This window comes from Gymnodraco acuticeps, unplaced genomic scaffold (genome assembly GCF_902827175.1).
Source record: "Gymnodraco acuticeps unplaced genomic scaffold, fGymAcu1.1, whole genome shotgun sequence".
Lineage (NCBI taxonomy): Eukaryota > Metazoa > Chordata > Actinopteri > Perciformes > Bathydraconidae > Gymnodraco > Gymnodraco acuticeps.
In genome coordinates, this window is record NW_022990863.1 from 112,519 (window position 1) to 133,444 (window position 20,926).

A 20,926-nucleotide genomic window follows, 5' to 3' on the forward strand; every position below is an offset into this window, starting at 1 on the left:
GCACCCGGGCCTTGAGTTTGACACATGTGCCCTAGAGGAAGAAGTCTTTCCACCAACCTCGTTGCAAATTGTCAACTTTGTACTTGGAAAAACTGGAAAACAGCAGTTGGACTTTCTTGACCTTTCCTCTTGTTTTGCAATCAAGCCAAAAATATCAGTGAAAGCATGACTCATGACCTGACTGCAGATACTGTAGGTCATCATCTAATGGGAAGATCACCATTACATAGATTGAGCACAATAATACTCCCAAGGGGATATACAGTAAGCTTCTGATTACTTCAACTTGATGACCCTTTTCTTTAGAGTCAAAAAGTCAACTTTATTGTCAATCTCAAAATATGTTTGTATCCACAGAAAGATCGAAATACTGTTTCCCATAGTCATGAGGTATACAAAAACTCACACATTAAAATGCAAGAAGACTCAATAATTTACAATAAAAACACAAAATAACCGTTTACTTCAAGTAAGCAAGGATATATATAAAAAAGAAGAGTGCAAAACGGTCCATAGCAGCGTAAACGTGACTGTGACTGGTGCTGGCCTCAGGACACACATTTTGCCGTCATTAACTTCTTCCAAATGTTCAAACTGGGGCCTGGAGTTTAAGGCCACAGTTTAGGGGAATGCTGTCGGGTTTCTGATCGTTCCCCAACCCCCTTCCAGATGGCTGAGGAATATTTATATATAGTTTTATAGGTTTTGGTCGTGTGAGTACCGCATTGATTTAGCATTGCACTCCAATAAAATAGTGCCTATTGAGGGAAACCTTTTCTCAACATATCAGCCTTAACATTTGCATTTAGTTATTCTCTTTACAAAAAATGCTAGGTTTATTTTCTATCAAGTTTGCTTCAGTTATAATAGTATTACTGACACCATTTACAATTAGATTCGTTTTTTGCTGTTGTCTTTACTCAGCGCAAAGGAAAGCGGTCTCACTCATCAATAAGGAGTTCATAATAAGGATGGAAAGACCAGTTTAAAAAGTGACCAAACCAACAATCCACAGCTACCTTGTAGAATAGAAGTAGCGCTTAAGCATGCTAGCTGCTTACGAGACAATTTGTGGTTTATACGATAAAACATTCCTCTAACCGCAACCTCATGTCACATTGTCAACTTTGTAATCAGAAAATTGAAGAAAGCCAATACGTGTTTGTCTAAAAAGTGGCCAGAAAAACATCCAGAGCTACTTTTGCTAGTTCCTTTTTGGATAATATAATGCAACTCAATCGCTGGAAGTTAGGATTTAGAGTAAGAAAGAAGTGAGCTTTGCCAGATGTCTGTATCAGGCGCCTTTCTGCTTGAAGCTAGCAGCTCTTTGCTACATTAGCCGCTACTAGCTTAGACGCGCTAATATCTGACTGAACTGTTAGCAGTGTGTTGCATATTCTGGAAAGGCACCAGGTTTTGCAAAGCATGAAGTCAATTGTAAATTAAGTACACATAGACTTTGTAAGATATCCAAATTTAAATATGACTTATTTAAAACTGTCAGTTGATGTAAACAAATGATGCTACATGCGCTACATGACGGACAACAACAATGTGTGAAGGCTATTTATTTGACTAGTAACCAGAAAGACTAAAACCTCTATCTCTAGCTGGGAGATGTGTGTCTATGGGGAGATTGCAACGTACCATAATTATAAACAAGCAAAAGACCTGTCATGATTGACCTTTTGGAGATTCAAATGTAAATTGCTATCGTTCTTTAGTGGGTGTAATCTGTGCTGCGTGGTTAGCTCGCTGAAGCTAGCTTTAAGACTTATTTAAAAAAGAGCAATTAGTTTGCTAATCTAACATCATTAAACAAAAATATACTATAGCTACGTGTTGTTAAAACTTCTTATAACCCACACAATAAAACAGTTGATGTTATGAAACCTTTTTAATGTTATTCACCACTTCCAACCACAGCTGTTTGCTCTCATTCTCAATGTCTTTAATCTTTGTTCCTCCTGCAGGTTACTCTGTGGCTGGTGGCGAGTTCAGTGGGGATGATGAGGAAGGTGAGGGTCATGTTTACAGTACAGAGAGACAACATGCATGGCTGACTACAGGGTCAAACTCTGTCGAATGTCTAACTGCTCAGCCTTGACACACGTGATTGAGTGGAAAGGGATTATTAAGTCTTTCTGGAAGCAGGAACAATTAGAGGGGAATAAAATACAAACAAACCTCATGAGATGTCTTTGTTCATTGCACTGGAAACAATGCAAAAACAAGGTGTTTTCACTTGAAATAAGTACACATATCTGCCAATAGAATAAGTGAAAATGTGCTTGGTAAGATGGGATATCTAGATAAATGAGCTGGGGAAACTTATTTTGAACTATATTTGACCAGAATCAGGAAATGTTGTGTTACAAAATAAGCCGCAAATGCTCAAACGTTTTCTGTTTTCTGATGTTAGTTGGTGATTTTCCAATAAATATGTGAACAAAAATAAGTTTCAAAACACCCGATATCTCACTGCATTGTTACTTGTGAAGTTATTGTGTCTTATAGCAAGTGTAGAGAGATATTCTGACTAGATATAAGACAAATATACTTGGTAAATGTAGTGTTTTTGTCATCAGTGTTGTTTTGAAATCTCCTAACCTTTGCTTTCCTTGATGCAGATTTCATCACAGGAGTTCCTAAAGGACTCATGCTCTATGGTGTAGTAAGGAATCTCGATTTAACAGAAAAAAACCACATTTAAAAGTATAAACATGCAGTATACCTTAATAATCTATGTTTTCCGTCGCACTAGGTGTCCATATTGAATGGAAAGGACCTGAAGTCTCTGCTCAACTTGACAGGAGAGCAGGTATGTGCACATGTGGCTGGAGACTTTCTGTAATATAGCCCCATTTTATTATGTGGGTACACGTTTAAATTGGCTGGAGGGCTGGAGAAGGAATGTGCCCTGTGGAGAGGGTCAGAGTTTGAGCTTACAGTATGCAGCTCAAGGTTCCTAAAAATCTGTAACCCAAACCCAGAAACAGCCGAGCAGACTAGTGTTCATGTTGTCACTGCATTGATTGAGCATGTGCTTTTTAAATCAGGAAGTCCTGTAGTCAGGGTTCTTCTTACGGTCATTAAAAACCTGGAAAAGTCATGGAAATTCAAAATGCTAATTCCAGGCCCTGGAAAAGTTATGGAAAACAATATTTTTCCCAAAGTTTTGGAAAAGTCATGGAAATGTAACTAAAGTTGCATCATATATAATTTATATTTTATCTAATCGCCGAAATAGTAATTCTATAACGATAATAAATACTGTATCGTATAGTAATGAAACGTAAAATGGCATTTAACTGACGAGGTGTTTTGCTGGTGAGAGATTTGAGTTGCTTTAACGTGTAGAAGCTAGTAAGCCTACTATTTGATTTGTTTTAGATAGGCACAACATGTTTTAGATGCAGAAGTTATTTTCCTGTTCCATGTTAAAATAAACAATTTTCAGTGGTACCGCTGAGAAAGAGTAATGTTATTGGTCATGGAAAATTAGGTAAAGGTCATGGAGAAGTCATTGAAAAGTCATTGAAAGTCATTGGTGAAAAAGTGTATGAACCCTGTGTAGTGTGGTTGAGTCACTCGCTGAGCTGTTAGTCATAGTTCTTAAAATATAACCAGAAGATGTGTTATTTAAAAAAACAAAATGTCCCTTACTCCTACACTGTAACAAAAAATGGCTTTCTAAAGTTCAGCTGAAACTAGGCTTTCTCCATTGAAAGGAGAGAGGCACGTATTGAAAACGTCACTTTTATTTCCGTGTTCCAAATAGTGGGCATGAAACTAATTTGCTTCATCTACGCAAAGGATTTATTAGCTAAGTTTAGGTTACAATTGTTTCCTTTATATATGTATCGTTATATACCATCTTTTACTTCTCAGGCAAGTGCGTTTCAAGTTTTTTTTTAAATCCACTCATATTTTCAATTGCAAATGCACAAAGAAACTGATGGATGGAAACTGTACTTCCTTACTGAATTGGCGAAAACATACAGTGGGAACTTGGCACTAAAGAGGCTGTATTTTTCAAAGCTACCCTCATGGTTTGTCTGACTCAGACTACTGTAACTGTGGTTGCAGAATAAATGAAACCTTTGATCAACTTTGGAATTTCTTCTTGCGTAGAACTGAAATGAAGTCGCTTTGGGAACTGTTTTGGCATCGAAAGGAGGAACGATTACGCAAAACAAAACTGAAAAACATGCAAAACTATCTGGACATGCTAACAACTGATTTACTGGTGACTTTATTGTGTAATTTAACACAGTAAGAAGATAGAGAATGTGATCCCAGACACATGAGAAAGTGTGTGTGTGTGTGTGTGTGTTGCCTAGCATTACTATACTTGTGGGGACCTAAATCTGTTTACACAGTCACGTGTGGGGACTCGCCTCCCTTATGGGGACAAATTGGAGGTCCCCATAAGGGGGATCATTAATTTTAGGGTGAAGACCTGGTTAGATTTAGGTTTAGGATTAGGGTTAGGGTTAGGCATGTGTTGGTTATGGTTAGGATAAGTCTCCAGGAAATGCATCTAAGTTAATGTAATGTCCCCTGAAGTGATGTATACATGGTGTGTGTGTGTGTGTCTGTGTGTGTTCAGTGTGGGAGGTCATCAGCTCAGAGGTGTCAGTCTCAAAGCGCTGAGTAAACTGTTAAGTCATAGCGAGAGTTCAGAGGTAAACTAATGGACTCTCTGCTCTCTGTGTAGTCAGCTGCAAAAAACACCCCAGAGGGTCTTTGTGAAAGAGGCCCCTGTTGTTTGGTGAATGAAACCTTAAATCTTGTATTTTTTTAAGCCAGTAAACAATATTTCTTCTGTACAGCCAAGTATCATTGGCATACAAAAACAATTTGTGTTTCCAAATCACAGAACAATGTGTCATGCCTCAGGGACCATGCTGTTTTTACCAAAGTAGTTTTTCACTTGAGATCTCTAGAGGTATCTGACCACTGTTGTTGAAGAAGTCGGACTGTTCTGGTTTTATTGGCTTGGAGTTTTGATCGCTTATGATTTTCAGTATCTTGATTTTAAGTATTGAATTTCTTCTTTGTTAAAATGCATGTCAATTTAATCATATTATACAATTATACATTCATTTCTTTGATCAGTACCACCAAATCATAGCCTTAGGATCGCCAGTTTCAAACTACCGCAAGATAATCTTAAATGCAAGACTCGCTGGATCCTTTCAATGGAATCCAAACAGCAGAAAGTCTTTGCAGAGCGTAGTTTTGGGGGCTTGCCATTTTGAGAACTTGAGTTAAGCGATAAAAAAGTTGTGGTTGCAGTTTGACGTTAGCTTGGCTTCATCGGCGCAGGATGGTTTTGTGCAGGTCTAGCTTTTGTGACAATCCTCGCTGATACTGGTCTGCAGAGTTTCAACTTATTTTATGCAACTTACTTGGAACCCCAACTGAGATGGTTCCTAAAAAGCACTATCAACAACGTCTGGAAATATATAAAAAAAAGCAGGTCTAATTGGTTAGAGCCAAGCTTCTCTATGCAGAAGAAATGCAGCATTGGTATTAGTTTAAAAAAAGCATTTCTTGAGGTAACAGGTGATTTATTCCTTGAGTCCTTTAGATAAAACTACTATAAGTGGCCATAAGATATATTTTTATAATACTAAAACAAAACAACAACAAAGCGGAAGGGGTAATGGACATACATAGTTTTGTATCTGTATCTGCATCTACCTTTGTTCACCATATCAACCTAAAGGTGATAATATGTCAATGTTGGGCTTAACCACTATTTACTACGGAAATATAAGTTACTTCCTTAATATATTTCATGTTATTTCTAGGCTCCCTGATATCACTTCAGGTCAGGTAAACAATCCCTGTGGTTCAGCTCTACAGGAAGCGGAGATCATATTATTAAGAGTGTAAATCTATCTGGCAAAGCTTCTTACGGGATATCGCAATGAATCGGAACTTTGTCCAGATCATTAGTTTGATTTATGTGAATATGAGCTGTTCTGCATGTGTGGTACAGGAAGACAACCCTGATATTTTGTCTCATTTTTCACAAGGGTCTCCAATCTCTGTGTACATATCACTTTGAAACAATACTCGCTAATAACCTGACCCTAATTTATCATATATGGTATGAAATGTAACCGGAAAAACCCAAGGCCCATGTGTATTACTCCGAGTGAGTTTTAAAGGGGTTTGAGTTCCTGATCCCAGGACCCCCTACCTCTTACAGAAGCTCGAACACTGAGCTCCATGAAAAGGGAGAGAAGAGGAGACCCCAGGGGATTTTGGGATTGAGAGATTGAAGAGGAAAGCTTCTGGGGCCGGTGAAGGAGAGTACAAAAGAGGAAAAAAGGGCATGGAGAAAGAAAATGAAAGAAAAAGAAAGGGATCTGTGCACCGTGGTGTGATTACAGGCTAACTTGGTCTTGTTTGTAATGCGTTCCAGATGGGGTCTTACTTCGGATACGCAGTGGCAGCGACCGACATCAACAACGACGGGTGAGTGGATGGCTCATGTATACTGGAGACAAAATTAACAACATTTTTAAAGTCACCTATTATGCAAAATCCACTTTTTCATGTCTTTTCTACATCAACATGTGTCCCCTCAAAACGTTTTGTGAAGCCGCCATTTTATTTTCCTCGCATTAGCATTATTAGCATTAGCCCAGCACACCAACGGAAAGAGAATAACTTGGCAACACAAAAGAAAACATGGGAGTGGTGGAGATGAGGAGGTGTCGGCGTTCTGGCGATTTACTCGGAAGGCTTCAGTAGAAGTTGCTGGGAGTCCCAGCAGCTTCTACTGAAGCCTTCCCCAACTCCGGGGACTTCCGGCCGGGGACTCCGGGCGGCAGTATACGCCGTGAAGTGGTTTGCGGCCTGCCAGTAAACCCAAAGCAGAAGAAGAAGAAGTGACGTCAGCGGCTTCATTTGCCTAACGGCCCGTCTACACTACAGGCGTCAAAAAATGCTTTCAACGCTTCGCCCATTCATTTGAATGGGGTGATGTAGGATATTTTCAAACTTCGCCGAACTGCATTGTGGGTAGCATGGCAAGGCGTTTCTGCGTCAAAAGTTGAACAATGTTCAACTTTTGAGGCTCGATGCTTGCTCGAAGCTGGCGTCAGCCAATCAAATCCTGTTTTTGCAATTCCCGCCAGTACAAGCGCTAGCCAATCAAACTGCGTGCAAGCTGGGAGAGCCAGACCGCAGTTCATTTCCTCATATTCCAAACGAGAAATTACGGTAGCAAATCACCCGGTTCTTTACGACCAGAACTATTTACCGGGATACAAACCGGAGGAGCCAGGCATGGGGGAGGTGGCAGAGACAGTGGGTGAAACTGGTAGGTTTTCGCCTGTTTGGGGAGTTTATATCCAGTTTACTTCGTTTTAACATTGCTATTGCTTTGTATGCCGGGGGCGGGAGATTCATGTGATTGGTTGTTGGTCGCGTTGCTCGCAAAAAATCGCCAAGCTTCAGACACGCCCAGCTTCAAGCTTTTTCGATGCCTGTAGTGTAGACGGGCCGTAATCCTCCCCAGGGACTTATTCCGGTGTGAACGCGATCTGTACTTAGTTCATGAGAACTAAAGAGTTCTGATGAACTAAGTACGGCAAAGTACTTGGTGTGAAAGCGCCTATTGAGGTCTTTGTAACCAAATCTCTCTCAGAGGGGCGTGGGGAGGGGCTCCTTATTTTCATCTAAAGTAACAGACAGAGAATCAGCACTTTGGAAACAGGGCTGAAACAGAGGGGATTATGGGATGCTGCAAAGATCTGTTTGGTGTTTCAGCCAATCAGAGACGGGCTCTGTATATATCTGAGACCTGTGACATATTGATGAGAAACAGTATAATAGGGGACCTTTAAAATCCTACTTTGAATTTGTGTTAGCTGTATTTTGTCCCTTCATAGTGTTTATCTGACAGACAGTCTACAGATGTATATCTTTCACTTTTTAGTTCTGTTTTCTTTACTATTTTGAGATCAAACTAAGACGAAGATGAACCTTTATTTGGCTAGGGTGACGGTGGGACAGACGATGGTAAAAACTGTCGAAATAGAGATCAAAATGGGGGAAATAAGTGTAAGGGCAAAGATGAGGTCACTGAAACTGAAGCTCATGCTCAGTCACCCTGTCACTCCAATGTGTCATGAACTTTTCTGAAAATACCCAAAGTTCTCCTTTTGTTGATTTCACTTCCCCAAAATCACTGTTCACTATTCTATATCATCAGTCAGGACTTATTCTTAGTGTGTTTTAAAGTACGCTAACTTGCACACTTGTTTTGGAAGCGAGTTAATTAGAAAAACTGCTTATTTTAATACTTTTAAAATTATTTCAGAATGCAGAGCAGCACAAACAATCACAGAAAGCTTTGCTGGTTCTTCCGTTGCTCAACAAATGCGGCTAATGTTAGCTACATTCAACTCAAGCTAGCCAAAGCTTTAGCTAGCTTTGTTTTAGCCACCAACGACATTGCTGTAAAACCACATACTTAGTCAATAACAGGGTGTCCGCGGGGTCTTAAAAAGTATTAAAAGTTGATAAATCAATTTAGCGAAAATGAAGGCTATTAAAAAGTATTAAACGGTATTTTCCAAGGTATTACATTTTGTAGCTTGTTTTCAATAAGTATATCAATGGTCCAAAGAGGTTGTGTTCTACAGTGTGCCTGAATGTAATCATGGCGTAGGTGTGTAGTGTGATTCTGTGTAGTTTATTGATGGCATCCCGTTGGGTGTGACGTCATCTGAACAGGACATCGCACGCTCACTGCTTGATAGCGCGAAGGCCCGTTTACGCCGGTTGCTAAGCAACATCGTCATGGGGAAATGCAAGTCTGCGTCCAAATGGTTGGAAGATAAGGAGGAAGGACAATCAATACTGTATATAGTCAATGTGAGGTAAAGTGTGTCGCCAAGGTTACAGGTTAAAACTCAGTGGCGATGAGGTCTTAAAATGTATGGAAAGGGTCTTAAAAAAGGTTTTAAAAGGTTTTACATTTGACTTCAGGATTCCTGCATATACCCTGAATAAGTAAAAAGGGCAAAGCAGGATCTTGTAGTAATTTTGAATCCTTACATATCCGGAAAGTTATCAAATTATTGACCGTGGTTGTTTTTGTCGGGGCTCAATCACAGTTCCTTTTTATTTCCTACTTTAGGATCCGCAATGAAAACAAAACATGAAGACATACAATTCTCTGAAGACAAATATCCCTGTGCTTCCTTTTAACTGGCTAACACATTACTGTTTAACTTTGCCTTTGTAAATGTAAACACTTACGATGCAAGTGCTGTAAATCTTTTTTATCATTTAGCAGAGAATCGGACATGGTGACATTAAGAAAGATTATAATATAGAAATTGCCATTTTTCTCTCTGGGGTTCTTAAGTAGGTCATAGTGAATCATCGAGGCACATTTATTTATATAGCACTTTTTAGCATAACATTAAAAAGCAAAGATAAACATGAATACAAAGGTACATGAATAATAGTTACAGTGCAGCGTAAGATGTGAATAGTTCAATTAAAAGTAGCGGCAAAAAGAAAGTCTTCAGCCTGGATTTAAAAGTCAGTATTACATTGAGATTGCTCAACCAGTGAACAACTCCTTAAAGTATGTTTAAGCTGATATTCTCAAATGTTAATCACTTATTACTGTTGCCAGTTTGGATATCTGCCCAAGTCTTAATCTCTCTTCCCTTTGTCTTCCCAGTTTGGATGACCTGATAGTGGGCGCTCCGATGTTCATGCGTCGAGGGTCCGATGGTCGTCTGGAGGAGCTGGGGAAGGTGTATGTTTACCTGCAGAGAGCCCCTCTGATGCTGGAGCCGAGCCATCTGATTGGTCAACAGGCCTTCAGTCGCTTCGGCACCTCGCTGGCTCCGCTGGGGGATCTCAACCAGGACGGATTCAACGGTAGGTCTGCTACATATGAAGAAGTTAATCACCATAAACCAAAAATAATGTTATATAAAAACACCATAAAATAATCAGGGACTTTTTTAATGGCCCAACCAACCTACCCTAATAGGATAAGATAAGAAGTACTTTATTGATCCCAAGTTGGGAAATGTTTGTGTTGTAGAAGCATAAAAAGACATTCAAAGTAAAAGACTAGAAATAAACATTTTAAAATGTCAACATCTCAATAGCAAGTAATCTTGACTACCAGTCAAAAATTGCATTACATGTCACTTGTTAGACGCTTTTATCCAAAGCGACTTACATACATTCAGTACTGTGGACAATCCCCACAGGACAACGACATGCTGACTGCAGTGGGACTCGAACTTGCTATCCCCTGATTCAAAGTTCAGCACAATAAGTTCGGCGCACCATCCCACTGAGCCACAGCCTCCTCCTGATGAGGCTAAATTAACGGTTAATCGCTGGCTGAAACAGTTTAGCCAAGACTTCCTCGGTTCGATAAGCGACCTGAGAATGCAGTCGTAGTTGAGAGATCACTAGATTTTTAGTAGCTAGCTTATAAAAAGCTTCATTGTCAGCATACAACTAAAATGGAGATGTGTGTGTGAGATATACCGTGTAAATACAGTTTGAGAAAACATGAAATTCTGAATATCGTGTGTTGATGTTATTTCCAACAGACATGGCCATCGGCTGTCCCTATGGAGGGGACGACCAGCAGGGATTGGTTCTCATTTATAATGGCTTTGCTGAAGGACTGATAGACACGCCCACTCAGACTCTCTCCGGCCAATGGGCTTCCAGCTCTTTCCCAGCAAGTTTTGGCTTTTCCCTGCGAGGCAACAGCGACCTCGATCAAAACGGCTATCCAGGTACTGCAGAAATCAATGATTTATGCAATGGATTGTTTTGATTTTTCAATGGGGTTCAAGTGGGGTTGAATTAGGTACTTAACTTATCCATATTCAGTGTATTGCCTACAGGCGGTTGGCACGGCTCCATCAGTCTGCATGGGAGCAGCAGCAAAACAGATTCAAGCCACTTCAAAAAAATCAATATCAGTTTAGGTATTTTTCATTTAATCGTTTATTGAACCGGGACAATGCACATTAATGAACATTTTAAATAAAGTAATGCTTTGAAATGTAAATGAGCCGGATTTTAGCTTTGAGCTAATTTCCATCCGTAGTCCCGTCACATACAACATAAGTATAGGCTATATTTAGATTATTTTGAACACCCAACCTTGCTGTCAGAGAGCCTTTTACTACAGGGAACTGAAGCCATATTGGACATCTTTGCCCTCACCAAAGCTACCAAAGCTTCTTTAAAGAAATCAAGAATTGACCTCACAGAACCCAGAAACTGCTCGATAAAGGCAACATGTTCCCGTCACAAATGGCTGTCTAACTTCAAGGTAAAAAAGGTAAAAAAAAACGAATTATATTACACACTTAAACTTAGTATGATTTTGGGAGGTGGGACTTTCTTTAACTCAACAAAAAATATGTTTTGATGCCCCCGTCTACTCATATCCTGGTACTATTTCTGCAAATGTAATACACTGAATGTGGATCATTACCCCCACTAAACTAAAGAATCTGATATATCCCTTTACACTTTGCCCTCTGCTCTAATATCTTCATGCAACTTTCCCTTCTTGCAGATCTGATAGTTGGTGCTTTTGGGGCTGATAAAGCAGTTTTATACAGGTATGTGAACACAACTTGTAGCATAGTTACAACAGTATCTTCTTTTCATTCTAATGGCTTCATTCTCTGTCTCTTCATCAGAGCTCGACCAATAGTGAGCGCCAGTGCTTCTCTCACGGTGCAGCCGACCATGTTTAACCACGAGGAGAAGACTTGTGAGCTGATCACAGGAACTGAAACCACCACCGTGTCATGGTATGGACGTCAACTATTTTCCTTATTTTCCATTTGAATCATTTTTTAAATTTTTTTTAAAACAACATACAGTTTCAATGACAAAAAAAACATGTGTGCAGGTTGTCCATTTTTTTTTAACCCCCCCCCAAACAGAATAAGACAAGATTAATAGTACAACCACATTTTAAAATGATAGACAAACAGATGGTTGAAATCACAGCACAAAAAACAACAACAACAAAACACATAAGGTCGAGATCAATGTTAGTCATGGTTGACTTAAATCTGTTTTCTAATTCAGTTTAAAAAAATAAAAAATGAAGAATCAGTTAGGGAAGAGTAGACAGTTTCAAACCTTCCATGTACGTTAAAAATGGTTGCCATGTCCTATAAAATGTACAAGTGGAGCTTTCCATTTGAATCTTAACTTAACGATTATACACCGTTTGATCCAGCGCACAGTATTTCTTTAATGATTTAAGAAAGATCTTGAGAGAGGCTTAAGAGTTCCTCGACAATAACAGAACATGGGAAGTCTTACCAATGTTCTGAAACACACGTCTTTGTTCAGTTTCAGCTTTCCAAACTTTTCCTCACCAGAATGTCAAATGACTAATGCCAGTTTCCTGTTCGAGCCGCTCCGAACTGCACACTCAGTATTCTTAGACCCAGTGAAAGAAAAGGGGAACATTTTAGCCTGCTTTCGATCCTAATGAAGCTCTTTCCACAAATTCAGTTTAACCGTTGCGCTAACCGGAACATTTTTAGACTGACGTAAGAGGCATTTACCAAACCACCTAACATGTTGCCCTTTAGGTTAATACCAGTACGTCTTTTGTGTTTATTGGTGTTTTTGCTGCTGTGGTAACAAAAAGGGGATGAAAGGAGCGGAGAGGAGGAAGTGGAAGAAAGGTGGAGTAGTCGTATGGAAAGATGAAATGGTGGAGAGAGTGGTTATTATTAACATTGAAAAGGTTCGAAAAGGGATTTCACTTTCCTCAAAATGAACGAGTTGTGAACGTTTACAAGATTCCAGGCATTGATTACTTTAAGGATTTCTAACTAAGAGATTTAACCATTAAGATTTCTAGCCTGTTTGATATGGTTACACCCTTGGTAACAGCAACATTAGTGCTAGGAGTTTTGTAAACACCAGCAGGAAGTACTGTAGTCGTTGGTTACTTTGAGGAGTCTTGATCCAGCAGATCGCTGTACTGATAATTACTGGTTTTATTTGACTGTACATACTGTAGTCCCTTGTTTAGAGCGTCCTCCTTCGCAACGGTGTGCTCTCCTTAGCAACGGTGTGCTCTCCTTAGCAACGGTGTGCTCTCCTTAGCAACGGTGTGCTCTCCTTAGCAACGTTCTCCTAGCAAAAAATAGCAGACCTCTGGAATGTCGAAATTGACCAATCAGAATCGAGTATTCGACTCTAATAATCAGTCTGACAAATGAATGATTAGTCCTGAGCCATGCAGTAGTAAATAATGTCAATAACTACGACCGAGTGACCTCCAAAACTGTTTGTAATCAATGTGATTTAGTGACAAAATGGGAATATTTCAAACACATTTAACAGATTTAAAAAAAAAATGTAAAATGTCTTAATTGAAAACCTGTGAGTAACTTCTCCATAGAGAGGTAATTACTGTCTGTAAATACACCGAATGGCAATTCCAGAAAAACCTTTGTGCATAAATACTATTGAACGTGGGGTTTGATTTCATGAAAATAAATGGATATACAGAAGTTCCTCAAATCAGTGTAAACACATCTGTCTGAGATTAGTGTTGAAGTTTTTGTTCTTCATATTTCTGTCTGTGTTCAACCTCCAGTGTCAGCATCGGTTTCTGCCTGCTGGCTAATGGGAAGCACCTCCCCTCTCATCTAGGTGAGGCACACACACACACACACACACACACACACACACACACACACACACACACACACACACACACACACACACACACACACACACACACACACACACACACACACACACACACACATGGTCCCTATTACCTTGCTTTCCTTGCACAGCCACAAGTATGCTGGACTTCTCTGTGGTCAATTTGCCAGTTAGGATCAAGATAAAAGAACAGTCCTGTAAACAGAGGGTAACTTGGTGGGCTGCAGCAGTTTAGAAAAGTGTGTGTGTGTTTACTTAAAGTGCACCGGTGTGTGTTGTCTGCATAGTTGTTGTCACGTGGGCTGCAACAATGCACTCATTCTGTGAACAGCACGGTGGTTTATATGAACGTTTACCACTTCATATGTGTGTGCATTTGCATATATAATAATAATAAATCAAATAAGCAGACATCCTTGGTAATACAAAATGAATAGATTCTATTAAAATAATGTGTGTATTGCGAATAACAGTGAACATTGCACCCATTGGCAGCCAGTATTGACAATAGTAAAATGCCAAAAGAGTATATACTGTTTACGCAAATATGTGTGTGCCTCTGCATATGCATGTTTTTTATGTATAATATATTGTATGCGTATAAACAGCCATATAGATCTACAGTGTATGTTCACTACATTCTTACCTTGCGTGTTTTTATATGTGTGTATCTCCAAGGCTTTGTGGTGGAGGTCCAGCTGGACAGCGTGAAGCTGAGCCAGAAGGAGTCCATCAGGAGGACTTTGTTCCTGGACAGCCAGCAGCCCTTTCTGCTGAAGACCCTCAGCCTGGAGAACGGAGAACGCTCGTGCCATGAGACCAGGATCTACCTGCGGGTCAGTCACACAGCTTCCTCTATGAGATATAACATGTGTTTTTGTAGCACCTTAGAGAACTTCAGATGTGTTCTCGCGAAAGTGAGATTTTTAAATATATTTTAAGTTTTTGCTTAAACCTCAAACACAATTTTTGAAAAAGGTTTTCCTCACAATATGGCGCCCCTCCCCCAGCTTCTTTTGACATGTTGTTAAACCTACTTCAGTATGTACACAGTCAAATAGCTGCCTCTCAGGGATATGTAATGTCTTATTGTAGCACCTTAGAGAATTTCAGATGTTTTCTTCGCTTAAGTGTGATTTTTAAATATATTTTTTTGTTTTCCACTTCAATCTAAAATAAATGGTAAAGAATGTTATCTGAAGAATTCTGAGGTTTTCCCCACAATATGAACCCCCTTCTCCCAGCTTCTTTTGACATGTTTTAAACCTACTATAGAGTGGTGCAGGAATGAGTTTAGAATGAGTTCACATTTTAGTCTCCAAGTCTAACATTAGAAGCCTAAGAAAAGGTCTGTGTCTAACACAAGCTGAAGAGATTCTTTGTTTTAAAATATGTCATTAAATACTCCTTCTTACATGCATGTCCGAAGCTTCTATGTGTCTTTAAAGAGCGGTTGCCAACAAGTGACTAAATAAACTACTAAATGTCATCACGCCAAACATAAGCCACCTTTAGCCTAGCGATGGTGACACGAAATCACATCAAATGGAAAAATCCCATTGCTTTTCGTGTAGCCTTAGCAATGCACTGCACTGACGTTGAAAACTAGACAGATTGTTCATGAACTTTAAGTTATTTTAAGTTTTCTTTCAGGCCAATCATCTCAAGCCTCTCAAAATGCCTTATTTATCTTTCACAAATGTTCCGCTTGTTATTCCCGGCCCCATCTAATCAGTGGCTGTGTTGCACCTGCAGCCCCAGGTGACTGTAGTTAACCCACTGGCAGGTTTAAGTCCTCTCCTAATAGACAGGGTTTGAAGTTGCTGGTTGAAGTGATATTTGAGGTGAAACCGGTACAGTACCAATCTTCTCATCACTCAACGGTGACCTGATCAAAGTAAATGCCTGCCAAAAACACTTAGGTCATAGACGTTCATTGTAACGACATAATGATCGGAGCACTTTACTCTTTGACGGGATGAGAGATGTTTTGAGTAGAAATGCACCAACATCCCCTCATTTGTCAGAATGTTTACAAACCATGTGTTCCTTTAAAGGGGCCATGCCATTGTTGTTGGTTAAACAGTATTCAAAAAGGCCCTATTATGCACATTTTCAGGTGTATATCAGCATGTAGTGTCTCTACTTTAAAGAGTCCTCTCCTGCTGATGTTCAGGTGTATATCACTATGTAGTGTCTCTACTTTAAAGAGTCCTCTCCTGCTGATGTTCAGGTGTATATCAGTATGTAGTGTCTCTACTTTAAAGAGTCCTCTCCTGCTGATGTTCAGGTGTATATCAGTATGTAGTGTCTCTACTTTAAAGAGTCCCTCTCCTGCTGATGTTCAGGTGTATATCAGTATGTAGTGTCTCTACTTTAAAGAGTCCTCTCCTGCTGATGTTCAGGTGTATATCAGTATGTAGTGTCTCTACTTTAAAGAGTCCTCTCCTGCTGATGTTCAGGTGTATATCATATGTAGTGTCTCTACTTTAAAGAGTCCTCTCCTGCTGATGTTCAGGTGTATATCAATATGTAGTGTCTCTACTTTAAAGGAGTCCTCTCCTGCTGATGTTCAGGTGTATATCAATATGTAGTGTCTCTACTTTAAAGAGTCCTCTCCTGCTGATGTTCAGGTGTATATCAGTATGTAGTGTCTCTACTTTAAAGAGTCCTCTCCTGCTGATGTTCAGGTGTATATCAGTATGTAGTGTCTCTACTTTAAAGAGTCCCTCTCTTGCTGATGTTCAGGTGTATATCAGTATGTAGTGTCTCTACTTTAAAGAGTCCTCTCCTGCTGATGTTCAGGTGTTATATCAGTATGTAGTGTCTCTACTTTAAAGAGTCCTCTCCTGCTGATGTTCAGGTGTATATCAGTTATGTAGTGTCTCTACTTTAAAGAGTCCTCTCCTGCTGATGTTCAGGTGTATATCAGTATGGTAGTGTCTCTACTTTAAAGAGTCCTCTCCTGCTGATGTTCAGGTGTATATCAGTATGTAGTGTCTCTACTTTAAAGAGTCCTCTCCTGCTGATGTTCAGGTGCATATCAGTATGTAGTGTCTCTACTTTAAAGAGTCCTCTCCTGCTGATGTCAGGTGTATATCAGTATGTAGTGTCTCTACTTTAAAGAGTCCTCTCCTGCTGATGTTCAGGTGTATATCAGTATGTAGTGTCTCTACTTTAAAGAGTTCTCTCCTGCTGATGTTCAGGTGTATATCAGTATGTAGTGTCTCTACTTTAAAGAGTCCTCTCTTGCTGATGTCCAGGTGTATATCAGTATGTAGAGTCTCTACTTTAAAGAGTCCTCTCCTGCTGATGTTCAGGTGTATATCAGTATGTAGTGTCTCTACTTTAAAGAGTTCTCTCCTGCTGATGTTCAGGTGTATATCAGTATGTAGTGTCTCTACTTTAAAGAGTCCTCTCCTGCTGATGTTCAGGTGTATATCAGTATGTAGTGTCTCTACTTTAAAGAGTCCTCTCCTGCTGATGTTCAGGTGTATATCAGTATGTAGTGTCTCTACTTTAAAGAGTCCTCTCCTGCTGATGTTCAGGTGTATATCAGTATGTAGTGTCTCTACTTTAAAGAGTCCTCTCCTGCTGATGTTCAGGTGTATATCAGTATGTAGTGTCTCTACTTTAAAGAGTCCTCTCCTGCTGAGTTCAGGTGTATATCAGCATGTAGTGTCTCTACTTTAAAGAGTCCTCTCCTGCTGATGTTCAGGTGTATATCAGTATGTAGTGTCTCTACTTTAAAGAGTCCTCTCCTGCTGATGTTCAGGTGTATATCAGTATGTAGTGTCTCTACTTTAAAGAGTCCTCTCCTGCTGATGTTCAGGTGTATATCAGTATGTAGTGTCTCTACTTTAAAGAGTCCTCTCCTGCTGATGTTCAGGTGTATATCAGTATATAGTGTCTCTACTCTAAAGAGTCCTCTCCTGCTGATGTTCAGGTGTATATCAGTATGTAGTGTCTCTACTTTAAAGAGTCCTCTCCTGCTGATGTTCAGGTGTATATCAGTATGTAGTGTCTCTACTTTAAAGAGTCCTCTCCTGCTGATGTTCAGGTGTATATCAGTATGTAGTGTCTCTACTTTAAAGAGTCCTCTCCTGCTGATGTGCAGGTGTATATCAGTATGTAGTGTCTCTACTTTAAAGAGTCCTCTCCTGCTGATGTTCAGGTGTATATCAGCATGTAGTGTCTCTACTTTAAAGAGTCCTCTCCTGCTGATGTTCAGGTGTATATCAGTATGTAGTGTCTCTACTTTAAAGAGTCCTCTCCTGCTGATGTTCAGGTGTATATCAGCATGTAGTGTCTCTACTTTAAAGAGTCCTCTCCTGCTGATGTTCAGGTGTATATCAGTATGTAGTGTCTCTACTTTAAAGAGTCCTCTCCTGCTGATGTTCAGGTGTATATCAGTATGTAGTGTCTCTACTTTAAAGAGTCCTCTCCTGCTGATGTTCAGGTGTATATCAGTATGTAGTGTCTCTACTTTAAAGAGTCCTCTCCTGCTGATGTTCAGGTGTATATCAGTATGTAGTGTCTCTACTTTAAAGAGTCCTCTGAGAGTGTTCCACAGTGATGTCACTATGTTCTGGAAGTAAACAAAAACCTACTTACAAGTAACACACCACAGGAAAGATAAAACCCCAAAAAGCACAATAGGGTTTCTTTAATACTACATATAGGCCAATAGTGACTGTAACATCTGCTTCTGATTTTGTTTAATCCATCAATATTTTTCTTCTAAATGTTTCTAAAGGAGGATGTTGGAAATCCCAAAATGATGACACATTTCTAACCATATTTTCCGAAGTTCCTGCTTCTTTTAGATATAAATACACCAGAAAAGAACTCATTTGGCGATTTTTCACATCAATATCTCACATGGTTGCATCTCTCTCTCTGTGTGCAGGGGGAAGAGGAGTTTCGGGATAAACTCTCTCCCATTTTCATCAGCCTGAACTTCAGTCTGGATCCCGAGGCCCCGGAGGACCAGCATGGCCTCAGACCGATCCTGAATTATGAGACGGAGCAGCGAATAGAGCAGAAGGTATGTATATTAACTCGTGATGCAAAGTACCTCGTAAAACCAATGCCACGAAAAGGGTCACGCAGTACGTTACGTCATGTATTCGGGGCTCCAACATTTTAAAATACATTTCATTAAGGTTTATTTCATGGCATAGTTGACAGCTTCAGTATTTTTAAAGAGGCCCTATTATGCATTTGGGGTTTCCCGTTTCCTATGGTGTGTTCTATAGGTCTTTTGTGCATGTAAATAAAACATGAAAACTGACCACAAAGTAGCTTTCCCATTCATTGTAGGGACGGGTGGCGCAGTGGTCTGTGCATTTGATCATCAGATCAAGGGGGCGTTGGGGAACTCCAGTTCGAAACCCGCTCCCGCCCCACTGCGTCAGGCCGTTGTGTCCTTGGGCTTGACACTTCACCCGAATTTGCTCCTGTGGGTATTGTCCACAGTAGATGACCATTACATGTATGATCTGTATGTGTAATGTGTATTTGTAAAGCGCTTTGAGAGTCTTTGATAAAGCGCTATAATAAATATAAGGATTATTATTATTGTCTATGAGGCAATTCCATGCTTTACTTAATGGCATCACACCTTTGAGACTTCCTTCTCTAGTTTCTGTATTTGATAGAGAGTAGTTCATGTTCCCAGATATTGAAAAAGGTTTCCCAGGCCATGGAAAATGATATGGAAATTCTAGTTTAGGCTTTTTGGGGGTTTTTCCCTAGGTTTTTGTGCATGTAAACGGTCTGCAGAAGGCTAAAATCCCTGTGTTCCCTTCAGAGGAAGTTTCTCTCCACAAATACCGCCTGAAACGCCTCCATTGGACTCCTTTGTTTACTTCCTGCACATAGTGACATCACTTAGTAACACTCGCGCTTCTTTTGGCTAGCGCTCCAACACATTGTACATGAAAGGCTAAGGGGCGGGACATCTCTAAGCGGTTGACCAATCACAACAGAGCCGGCCAGCGAACCAATCAGAGCAGACTGGGCTCTGGTTTCAGACAGAGGGTGAAAAGAGGTGCTGCAGCACAGGCAGGATGAGAACAATAAAGAGCTTTTTGAACATTAAAGACATATCACAGTAGAGACACACAATACAAATATGAACCTGAACATTAGAATAATAGGGCCCTTTTAAACATGATGCGTAACAAATGCATCTAAAAAAATATATCCAGGTTGAGAAATCCAAAATAATCCATGAAGCACTTAATTCCAAACTTCCTAAGATAAGGAGTGTGTGTCTGTGTAGAGTCATAAACTGAATCTATATTCTACATCACCACACTGAGCGTCTGAACCTCACAGCACTTGTATTTCCGCACGCCTTGCATGTTATGAACGAAGCAGAGAGTCCCCACAACGCTCACCAGTGGAAGGAGAGAGCTGAACAGATGGCGTCATTACCTTTCTTTTACAAAACGGTCCCAAACTATTTTAAATCGTGAACAAACGGCACTCACACACACTTTAGCTTCAGCCTCTACACCACAGCACATGTCCTGATGTTTACAGTTTGCATGCAGGGGATTTATTTGAATGGTGAAGGCTGAGGTTACAGGCGGCCATATTAAAACTGACATCACTCGTAAAGGCCCCCTATAGAGCCGAAGCCCACATGGTAAGAGGTGGAGGGCAGTAATGGAAAGTATCTAAGTATATTTACTTAAGTTTTCTACCTTAAGTACTGTACTTGAGTATTCCCATAAAACGCTGCTTTAAACTTCTACTCCACTACTTTTCAGAGGCAGATATCATACTTTGTACTTCACCATAAGTACTTTTTACATATAAAAACACATGATATGTTGATATGGTATAATGCAGTACTGTACTACTAATCACAGTATTTCTAGTATCTTAATTTGGTCCACATTGACAAACTAGAACTAGTACGAAAATGCTCTTATGTATAAAACATATACAAATATATTAACCCTAATAAAATAAATACTTCTACTTTTGATTCTTGTAGTACATTTAGCTGATTATGTGCAAAATTACTACTTTTCCTTTTTGCATTTTAAGTATATTTTGATGCTTATACTTTTGTACTTTTGAAATCAGTACATTAACTTGTAATGAAGTATTTTAACATCATATTTGTTGTACTTTTACTCAAGTAAAGGATTCAAGATTCAAAGGTTTTATTGACATA

General features: G+C 39.7%; 1 protein-coding gene across 1 annotated transcript in view; it reads left to right on the forward strand.

Moving 5' to 3' along the window:
* Positions 1-20,926, forward strand: part of LOC117557422 (integrin alpha-5-like) — a 72,377-nt gene that overhangs the window by 24,952 nt on the left and 26,499 nt on the right. The window contains exons 8-18 of the mRNA XM_034233256.1: positions 1,974-2,018; positions 2,631-2,674; positions 2,765-2,821; positions 6,440-6,492; positions 9,722-9,924; positions 10,617-10,808; positions 11,603-11,648; positions 11,730-11,843; positions 13,661-13,716; positions 14,413-14,570; positions 18,644-18,781. Coding sequence (XP_034089147.1) covers positions 1,974-2,018; positions 2,631-2,674; positions 2,765-2,821; positions 6,440-6,492; positions 9,722-9,924; positions 10,617-10,808; positions 11,603-11,648; positions 11,730-11,843; positions 13,661-13,716; positions 14,413-14,570; positions 18,644-18,781 — 1,106 coding nt within the window. The remainder of the gene's footprint in view (positions 1-1,973; positions 2,019-2,630; positions 2,675-2,764; positions 2,822-6,439; positions 6,493-9,721; positions 9,925-10,616; positions 10,809-11,602; positions 11,649-11,729; positions 11,844-13,660; positions 13,717-14,412; positions 14,571-18,643; positions 18,782-20,926) is intronic.